The 10,977-nt window shown below is 49.9% G+C and overlaps 1 protein-coding gene across 1 annotated transcript in view; it reads right to left on the reverse strand.

Annotated features, from left to right (window-relative positions):
* Window positions 1–9,956, reverse strand: part of DHRS12 (dehydrogenase/reductase 12) — a 33,266-nt gene extending 23,310 nt beyond the window's left edge. The window contains 5 exon segments of the mRNA XM_087813735.1: window positions 3,322–3,404; window positions 4,951–5,002; window positions 5,004–5,094; window positions 9,446–9,556; window positions 9,952–9,956. Of these exon segments, the coding sequence (XP_087669861.1) occupies window positions 3,322–3,404; window positions 4,951–5,002; window positions 5,004–5,094; window positions 9,446–9,556; window positions 9,952–9,956 (342 nt within the window).
* Window positions 9,957–10,977: the final 1,021 nt, after the last annotated feature.

Raw genomic sequence — 10,977 nt, forward strand, 5'->3', positions numbered from 1 at the left:
AGATAAGAAGACATGGTGACTAAATGCAATGTGGTATCCTGGATGAAACCTGGGAACAGAAAAGGGCATTAGGTAAAAACTAAGGAAATCTAAATAAGTATGGACTTTAGCCAATAGTAATGTAGTGATATTGGTTCATCAGTTGTAACAAATGAACCATACTAACAAGATGTTAACAAAGGGGAAACTGGGCATGGGAACTCCACTATTTTCACAACTTTTCTGTGCATCTAAAACTATTCTAAAATTTATTTTTAAAAAGTGTTGACTAGGGAGACAGAAGTCCAGTGTCCTACTACCCAGACAGCAAGACAATAATGAACTGCAACGTGAAGCTGAAGAAGGAGGGTCCACTCCGATTTTCTCTTGCAGAACTACTGGGAACATAGAGCCAAGGAGAGTGGACTGGTGAGCAGGCAGTGTGCTGTGACAAGCATTCTTTCCCTCAAGCTTGTGTCACACATACACTCTCCAGAAAGAGCACCTTGGCAGGACAGTCTACACCTCTGATCATACCAAGCCAGGGGGTTTAAGCACTGGACTCCCACCAGACCTCATGCCTTCCCTGGTGCCCAGCTTGCCCATGCTCCCCTAACTCAGCTGGCCTGCTGCACACCCTGCCCAGGCCCTCCTGTCCAAGGGACCACTGCTCTTTGATGTCTACCCAACCATGCAGCCAGGACCAGTCCCTCCAGTGCCCTCAGTGCTCTACCACACACCTCTTCTGCTTTTGGGAGCTTGCTGGCTTCCAATGCCCACTGAATCAGGGCAGGACTAGGGAACTTGAAGCAAAGAATGTAATGTTAGGAATGGTAATATTAGTATAAATAATATTGATAAAATCAATAATAAAACCTTCTCCTACTGATTGAGAGTTGTATGTCCTATACTAAATACCCTGAACTTCCCCTGTATTAGCACTTACCATGTTATATCAGTAAGGATCTAACAGAGACCTCTTCCAACAGAAAGAACTGAATGCAGGGACTGGTTTCCCAGGGAATGAAACAAAGTGAGAACTCAGTGGGACTGAAGAAATAACCCAGAGGTCAGTAACGGCAGAAGATTCCTATCAGCCTGAGGCTGGAGAAACAGTAGAGGAAATGAGGGGGACCCAAGCCCAGGAGCCAAGGTGGCTGCCAGAAGGAAGAACCAAAATGGAGATTCAGCTGTTGCTGCGCAAGCTGAATATCCTGTTTCTGCCTTCCTCCCACTACCAATCTTCCTCTAATACCCTCATTGACCAAAAGCCAGGAGCTGGCTGATGTGGGAGCTGGAGAAACACACTGTGGGATCCATACCGCCCATTCTCCCACCCACCCCCGCTGTGACACCGCTGGGCAGGCAGACCCAGGGTGGCACACAGGCTTCATGGAAACTGTTTGCTAATCACCGGAATCCCCCACAAGACTGTCAGGAGCTATATCTGTCTCTATCGCTTCTGTCTCCTAGCATGCTGCGTGACATATGGTTCACACTCAAATATATGTTTAACAATGAATAAAGCAGTATCACCCATATTTTTCAGATGAGAAAATGGGTTGTGGGAAGCTAAGAACACTGCCCAAGCTCACAAGGCTAGTGAGTACAGACCCGGGGCTCAATTCAGAACCCAGCTCCTTCCCACTCCTACGCTGTCTGTGTGGGGCTGTGTGTGGTGGACCAGATGAAGCTGTGCCGAGGGGCATGTTCACAAACAGGCAGGAGCAGCTGATCTCTGGCAGAGTCTGGAGAATATATTGAGTCAGGGAAACCATACTACGGGATGAGCAGACAGGCTCTCTGAGCCCTGGACCCTCCGAGCTCTCAGTGCTGCAGGCCACTCCAAAAGACAAAAGAGGAGGGAATTTCCCAGGTGTTTGTTCAAATCCCATCTCTTGCCTGTGTAAGGGGGGGTGGGTGGGCAGGAGGTAAAGAGCTCCCTGTCTCCCCACTCCAGAAAACATGTTTGCTCCCCTTTCAGCTCTATATGCTTCCCAAAGATGGTGGAGTTGGATAAAAGGATGGCTCAGTATTATAAACAGACCCATATTGTCATCTTTTTCCATATAAATCTACTTTGTAAAAAATGTGGCCCAAACCACAGGGGGCTGGGATCCAGGTGAACCCTCTGCTGGTGGCCTGAGATTAGTATTCTTGCTGCATCTTTTAGCAGCATAACCAAAAGTTATCAGCAGGCAGACAGCCAGCTTTCAATCTCAAGAACTGCAGCCCAGATCGCAGCGGCACTTGCAGATGTTAGAGGAAGACTTAGACACCCTCGCACCAGCTCATGCCACCACTAAGCCTCTGTAAGGCATCTAATGGCCTGAGACTAGGGGTTTCTGGTGAGAAGGGAAAGGAACAGCTACTTCTTTTGAAAATGCTGATGAGAAAAAAATAATAACCTTCATGAGAAGATACAAAATATTCCATTCTAGATTGCGGGATTCTTTTTTCTTTGGCCATCGTCCAAGCCTGAGGGAGCGGGGGTTCTGCCTGCCAGTTCCCAGTCCCCTGCCATGGGCCCCTCTGTTGCGGGCAGTTAGTGAAGCAGGTTCACAAGTGAGGGGAGGAAACTCTGGGGTGTGGGGGAGGATGGAAGGGAGGACGTTCTCTAGTGACAGTGAGGGGCTGTGGTCATCGAGGGCCATCCCCAGGGACCCCTACTCTCCATGTACAGTGGGGGTTCAGGTCCCCCACCCAGGGCTGACTTCATGAGGTACAACCTTTGCAGGTGCACAGGCCCCACATTCAGAAGGCCCTCATGCTTGTTTTAATGTGCTGCCTTCATTGTCCTGAAATTCTTAATTTTTAGACAAAGGTCCCACATTTTCATTTTGCACTGGACCCCACAAATTATGTAGCTGGTCCTGGTCCCACTCTCTCAGAAAAAGAAGACCACATAGTGTGAGCCAGGTTTGGAATCTTTTATTAGAAAGCAGGTCTCAGCAAGACTAAATGTTTGTTGTCTCTTTTTACTGGAAGGCCTTTGGGTCAGTTTACAGCTTGGTTTAAGGCCCCTGAGCCACCCTTCATATGTCTCAGTGATGTGGCCTCCTTCTGAGGTGGAAACCCCAGCAGTGCCAATGTTTGGTATAATGTTCCTGCAGCAGGGATCTGCACCTGACTGCTGGCTTCAAGGGCAGCCCAGGGTGAGGGGTCAAACCTCACAGCCTCGATTATCTGGGGTCAAACCCAGCCACTGAAAAGCACAGCTCCAGCTTTCCATTGGCTGAGGCTGCCTACAGAGCAGATGCGCAGACACAGGGCATTGTCAACAGCACAGGCACTGACCCAGAGGCATGAAACCCCCAGCAGGAGGGGCCAAGAGCAGCTCACCAGGTTACCACTCCCTCTGATGATCTCACCTTTGGCACCTTCGGCTAGGTCTTGATCTCAACAAACCAGAGGAACTGTGCCACCTGGTGGTATTCAACTGAATTTTAGGGATAGCTATAACTATGGAGACCAGTTTTTCCAAATGAAGAATTAAGACATATGGACTCACAGAAAGAATACCTGAAACTGAGACTATTCTGGCAATCTAAATGGATGGTCTTCACTGTTAGAGCAGCAGATGTAACAAGCTTGGGTGGTCCTGGAACCTGCTCCCCTGCCTATCTCTGCTGATAGTACATCTGGGATGTAGGGTCTAAAAACATGAAGGATAAGAAGTGTTGGTCTTAGTCACCTCTATCCCTAGCATTTCCCATAGTACCTGACACAGAGGTCTCAACCTGGCTGTACTTTATACTCACCTGGGAGTTTTTAAATCTCCAGATGATGGGCCCAGGTCTGATATGTTTTCAAAGCTCCCAGGTGTGTCTAATGTTGAGAACCACTGGCCTAACATGTAGCAGAAACTTGATAAATATTTATCGAGTGGTCCAAAAAAGCCCATAATATTATTAATCAAGTTTTATTTAAAGAGGAATCCCGCAGCTGGGGCAGTTAAGGTTTTCTTCACTGAAATAGTCTGCTTTATTAAGTGGGATCTATTTCATGGGAAGCTACAGGTAACCACGCAACTGGCCCCTCTCCTCTCTGCCCCTCCCCACAGCGCTTCAGAGCTCCTCTCAGGTGCTAAGATGCAGTGAATCCTTACCTTGACTTGGGAGATCATTTTATAGCTCCAAGTGGTATAATATTCTTCTGGAAAATGCCTAACTTGATTTTAGAGAAAAAAGTAAAACATCTTGAGCATCTTGAAAAGTGATAAATTTTCAACCTATTTTCCCAACTTCTGCTGGAACATCAACTTATCCTGGAGAAGAGGCTCTGGAGAGACATGGCAGACTTTTCTAGCCACCACAGTTCCATTTAGTGACCAGGGCATTTGAGTTCATGCAGGAAATTCTGGCATTTTCCCAGACAGAGACTTCATCTGATTAAATAATGTATGGGCACCTAGATAGCCTCTGCACAGAATCAAGGTTTGGGAAGTGAAACAGAAGACAGTCCCCACCTGCTCTGACCCGGCAGGCTGGACATCAGGCCACCAGGAAGAAGGGAGGAAGTTCAACGCACTCCCCTCTCCCATTATTCTCGGGGCACTTGTTCTTCGCTAGTGTCCACAGCCAAATTGCAGTGAACTCCCAATCTCCTCCCCATCCTCTGTTCTCATTAAGAAGACATGCGCTAGAGACAAGTATCCACATTTTTAAAGTTCCATTGGTGATTCTGATGCCCAGGGTTGGCTGGAACCTCTCACTGCTCTTAATCAGAAAGCACTGTGACATGTAGACGGGACACAAGCTCTCCTGTGAATTAATTAAATGTTGAAGAAAGGCTTCTCCAGTCACTCTCTGTCCACCTCTTGGTTAAAGCTCAAGGCAGCTGTGCTGATTACCATGAAATTATTGTCCAGGACTTCTGCATATGCCTGAGAGACCCTTCCTGATCTGCCTCTGAGGTGAGCACTCTCCAGTCACATGGGCTCCAGGCTGCGACAGGGCGCAGGCTGCTCACCTCACTTAGCTATCTCAATGGCAGCTGCTTTTCCAATGCCACTGTTCCCTCCCTCCGGTGACCAAGAAGGCTCTTCCAGGAGCTTGGACCCCCAAGTCATCCAGGACAAAGTCCTTAGATACAGATTCATAGCCACTCCTGGAAGCAGCAGACCCACAGAAAGAATGGCTGGAAGGAGCCAGGAACACAGATGCATGCAGGGAGGAAGCCTGACTCAGAAGTGGGCCTTAGTGCTGTCCCCCATCATATCACAAAGCTCCTTCCTTCTTCAGCTCCCTGCTTCCCTCCCTGATCGCACAAACAGTGCCATCTTCTCAGCCCCTACATTTTCTGTACCATTCATTAGCTTCCTGCACTTTGGAAAATATTTGGAGATTCCAACAATTTGGCATCCAAACTACCTTCTCCACTGCCTCTGATACTGGGAAGCGCTCACCTCTGCCACAAACAATCCTTTGATAGATGGATTATTTTTCCTTTTTCCATTTTGGGGGTAAGGGAAGGGTGCTTAGGAGACCATTAGCATCATGCTTACTGCATGGAAGGACTAGGATCCCTATGCAGCTATAGCAGGACCACTGCAAATTGGGGAGATTTTCAAGTAAGGAATGAAGGAGGAGGAAGGTAGTTATTTGAGTTCTGTTCCCCCTCAGAGAAAGTGAAGGCTCCTTCAGGGCTACAGGGTGTGCACTGCACAACTCTAGGGGGCACCATTCACATCATAGTGATGAGAGATTTGAATCTGCATTAGGACAACTTTCTGGCAGATGACAGCAAAGCAAATTGAGGAGGAGGTGGTTTTCTAATTTGTACAAAAGCATCATATAAGTAGATGCAACCCTGAGTTCCTTAACTGTTTCTCTCTGCCTTCTGAGATGCCTCTTCTACCTTTACTTTCCTAGTATTTCCTGGTCACAAAATTGACTGAGAGAGGTGGGGGCGGCATGCAGGAGGACTGGTAGGAGGAGGCCCTGAGCTGTTCTCACATAAGGCAGCCTGGGGTCTCAGAGCTTGCCTCTCTCACTCAACAAGCCCAGTGGTTTCTCCCTGGCAACACAGGATGTGACTCCTTCCCCTGAAGGATCTACAAGAAGCCCAGCACCCTCCCACATGCCCTGTTTATACACAGGCTGCCAACAGCTGGTCTCTCCTACCACGCCCTGGTACAGCACAACTGCCAATTACATGCCTGGACACTGGTGAAGAGGCCAAAGAATGTTTATGAGCTTGGGTTTGGTTTGAAAATTATTGCCACAGGGAAAGTCATCACCCCTTGTCTCACAGTCAGGAGACCAATAAGAATGTTCCTGTCCCACATTTGTAACTCATCTCTAATTCATCTGGGGCAGCTCAGAGAACACCCTGCCATTGCTCTTGATGTTAATGGCCCACTTAGTGGGGGTAAGCAAGACTTCTGACTATTCCAAAGCTTCCTGAAAGGTTGACTTGAAACTAAAAATAATAGCAGTAATAACAACATGGATGGAACAACATGGGTTTTTTTTTGTGTGTGTGTTTTTAAGATGTTTTCTTGACTTTTTTTTTTTTTTTAAGAGAGAGGAAAGGAGAGGAAAAGAGAGAAAGAAACATCAATGTGAGAGCAAAAACATCGACCAGTTGCCTCCTGCATGCCCCCTACCAGGAACTAAGCCAGCATCCTGGGAATGTGCCCTGACTGGGAATCAAACTGGCAACTTTTCAGGGCACAAGACAATGCCCAACCAACTGAGCCACACCAGCCAGGGCAGCAAGGGTTTTAATTAAAGCTCTGCCTGTTACTAGCTGTGCAATCTCATGTGCTGGGTTCACATTTCGGAGCTCCTGTCTCCTCATCTGCAGAAAGAGGATAATAACTTCTTGGGCAGCCTAGATGAGATAATGTATGTAAGCCATTTATCACTGCACTTGGAATAAATTCAGAGCTCAATAAATAGTAGTTGCTATTATCATTGCTATTATTAATAATGACATCAATACCTTCCCTGTTCAAAATTAAGCTCCTCATTTGGTCCCTCAACCCTTCAAATCATTAGAAACTTTGAGAGCATTTTAAACTATAACTAAAGAGGAAAATTTGTTTCCCCCTACAAGTGGGGTCCCAGGATCACTGCGAAATGACTTTTTTGCAGAGGCAAGAAGTTTCTCAGAAAGAGCCATGGCCTTACAGAAAGTCAGTACCTCTCCAGAAGGCACTGGTGTGGAGCAAGTGAGAGCTCCCCAACCACAAAAGGGCCAGGAGAGCAGGAACTAGAGAACACTCAGTAAACTGGCCCCGAAGATCCTTCTCCAGGGGGCAGGAAGCAGAGAGGCTCTTCTCTGTGACAACCAGCCAGAAGAAACCTGAGCCTCTGGGCCACCACACTGACCCTATTAGAGACTAAGGTTTGGTGAGGGGAGCTCCTGTGAATTAAACCTCTTCCTCAAACTTCAGACTGCCAGCTGTTGCCAAGTGGGTGGTGCCAGGCTGGCCTGCGGGACCTATCATACCCTCCCTCTGTTGTTTGCCTTCAACACAAGGATTCTTCTCTTCAGGCCAATCTGTTGTTAACAATAAGACTTAGCTGTTTTGCATCCTCCTGTTCTCTCTTTTGGGAAGCATTTTATCTTTAAAAACTTTATATCAGCCCCTCACTTTCAAATGCAGAGAGAGGTAAATGACATACCTAAGGTCACAAAATGGTAGGTGATAAAGTGGAAGGAGGTTTTCAACATCCGGCCCAGGGGCGCCTTCTACCACACCAGTGGTGTCCAGTGGTGGTCCCCAGACAAGCGGTGTCAGGATCAAATGTGTTCTTTGCCTACTGGGTCAGACACTTCAGGGTGGGGACCAGCAATCTGTGGTTTCCTATGTTCTCCAGGTGAATTTGATTCAAACTAAGCAACCACTTTACTGTGTTTCCCCATCCCCTGACAATAGGAATCCCCAGGGGGCAAGCTCCCAGGCATCTGTTTCCCCCAGCATACCCAATATACAATTTGCTCAGGTCCCACCCACACCTGATAGAGGTTTTAGGCAAAAAACTGATTTTTGCTTTTGTTTTAATTGCCCCTGGTAATTCTTAGGTTGGGGCAAGTTTAGGAGACTGACTAGATCCTGCTGCCTAGAGGCCCTATAGAGGGAAGTTTTATGAAAGTCCACAGAAAAAACACTGTAAACCCAAACTACATACTCTCACACTGAAATCAACTTAAGGCGTTGTCTTTCCCTCCAGTTTACCAAATGCAGAACCTCAGGGATACCCACCCAAGTGTGCCACCCTCCACCTCCACGGAAGAGCCTGGGGACTTTTTGAAGCATATTTTCCTGGGAAAGAAAGCTGACTCATGCTCTTCGAGCTGCATTCTTTGTTACACGGAAAAACCCAGCAAATAGTGGCCATTGCCAGAATACATCCCTTTGAAAGAAAAAGGCTGCCAGAGTATTCGCCTAACTTCAGTGGGTGGGGGTTGACAGCTGCACTTCCCACCACCCCGTAGCTCTGCCCCTCGGAGGGTGCACCTTCCCCGTAGGCGGGTGGGGTAGGGGTGGAGAGAAGGAAGCGGCAGCCGGCCTGCCCTAGCAATGATGCCTCGCGTCCTGTAGAGGGCATTTGCCCAGGCTGCCCGAGGAACTGATAAACACCTTAGTGCAGGGAGAAGTCTCTTAGAGATGGCTGGGCTGCGTGTGAGAATCGCCCAGGGGATTTTTAGAGAATGTCAGTCTAGGCCCCATAGCAGTCCCACTGCGTCAGAACCTCGAGGGGCAGGGCCCCCAAACCGGTATTTTTCATTCTCCCCTGGTGATTCAGATGTTCACATGGGGTTGAGAGCCAGTGTGTAAGCCTAATTAATTCTAAGATATAACCATCTCTCCACCCCCCGGAACTGGCCACTTTAAAACCACAATGAGGTGGCGCGCCGGCGGGGCACAGCGAGGTGTGACCATGGGGCGGTGAAACCATCCAGCACCGTCCACCAGCCTCACCCCTGGGGCACAGCCCAAAGCGCCCTGAAACCTGCGCTCGGAATGCTCCCCCTGCAGCGAAAGGTCACGGTCCACAAGCCTCATTTTATTAGTGAGAAGGAACGCACCCAGGAGAGTACTCGGCCAGAGTCTCGCCTAGCAGTTTAGAACGAGCCCCAGCAAAAATCAGCCCCACGAAGACAGTCCCCCCGACGCCCAGCCGGCCGCCAAGGAAGCGCCCGGAGGCTCCCGGACGCCGGGCCGCCTGACGTCAGCGGGTCCGGGCCCGGAGCCGCAAAGCCCCGCCCCTCGCGCCCCGGAGCGCCCGGCCCCAGGCCCGCCGGGCTCCCCACGTCAGCCTAAGGCGGCGGGGCCGCGGGCAGCGGAGTCGCTGCCTGTGCAGCCACATCAGGAAGCCGCGAGCGCGTCCCCGCCGACCCGGCTCGCGCGCGCCCAGGCGCGCCACGTGACTGCGGACGGCCCGCCCCCCGCCCGGGAGCGCCCCCCGCAGCCCCTCGGTACCCCCTCGGCCCCGGGGCAGCCTGAGTTCGTTGTTCCCGCAGCGCCTGGACGAACCGCGCGGCGCGGCGCCAGAGAGACGCGGTGGGGCGCGCGCTGCACGCGGAATCCCGCGGCCCCGCGCCCCGGGTGCCACCGCCCCCGCTCCCGACGGGAGCCGCCAGCGGTTACATCATCCCAGTTATGTAATGGCCGCGGCCTCCGGGGCTTGCTTCCGCCCGGAGCGCGGCCGGAGCTCCGAGCCCGGGCGGCGGGGTACGACCGGAACGCCCCCTGCCCGGGCCTGAGAGCGCCCCGCCAGCCCCCCCGCAACCCAGGCCCGCGCAGTCACCGCGGGCCCGAAACCCCGCGTCTGTAAGTTGTGGGGAATACCGCTTGGTAAACAGAACCGGGACGCAAAGATGGCACCGCAACGCACCTCCTAGAATTTGGTGGAATAAAAAGATGAGGCTTGTTGATACCAAAAATATTTCTCTATCTAATGGATTTTTATCAGAGGGGTTATTGTAATCACTAGCATTTTCTAAGTTCCTACGTACCTCATTCACGAAATGCCCCCAGCAACTCAGCCCCCAGGTACCCCCCCCTCTCCAGCGGATGCAATGAGTGGGGCTGGGAACTAGCAAGAGGCAGGACCGCGTCTCTCACCTGGGTGTAAATCTGTCTCCAAAGTAGGAGTTTGCCACTAGTTATGCAACTCCGTGAAGTGCCAAGGAGGGCCCCTTTTTCTCCTCCAAATGATTTTCAGCATTCCCGATCCCCCAAACCCAAGTAAACATACGGTGTAAGTTAAAAAAAAAAAAAAAAAAAAAGGACGGTTGCTGTGCCAACCTACATCTCCATTAAATTTTGTTCTTATTTTCCCAACTGAATCAGAGACTGAGCCACTCTTACATAAGATGTGCAGAGACCAGCTGATTCAATGGCCTCATTACCTAGGATATGGGATCATTGCCCCCCCCCCCCCCCCCCCCCCCCCCCGCCGCCCCAAGTGGACCTGTTTTTACTCTAATACACCTTTTTAAATAAATTTCCCTGAACAGCTTGCTCTTCTGAAGAGGACTGAGAGATTCTACTGCATCTTTCTCCTTCCTGACAAGGCGATGAAAGGAAGTTTAAACAAGTGACATTCTGCAAAACCACCCAGCCTGGTGTGATTTTCAATGCCTGTCCGGTTTGGCTGAGATAATATTTTAGATCCCCAGTGTTACACAACTGTGCTTTGTACACTCTGCTTTGTGCAAATGATGGAAAATGTGTCAGTCTGTTCTGAATCCCTCTCATCCCCTCAGGAGATAAGCTTTTGACTCACGGAGGGGCTGAGAAATTGTTTTGAACCGCAGTGTATTGAAGGCATCCACAGCACCTTGAAGTAAGAGGGTGGGTGGAACCCCAGCCCTCAACCTGCCACGTGAACCCAGAAATACTGCATAACCGTTCAGACTTAGTTTTCTTATTTGTAGAATGGGAAAGAATATGCTCACTTCATGGGGTGGTTGTGAGATTAAACATATTTGTAAACACCTTAGCAAATGCCTGGTGTCACATGAGGTGATCACAACTGT

Source organism: Miniopterus natalensis, chromosome 2 (assembly GCF_054644295.1).
Source record: "Miniopterus natalensis isolate mMinNat1 chromosome 2, mMinNat1.hap1, whole genome shotgun sequence".
NCBI classification, from domain to species: domain Eukaryota; kingdom Metazoa; phylum Chordata; class Mammalia; order Chiroptera; family Miniopteridae; genus Miniopterus; species Miniopterus natalensis.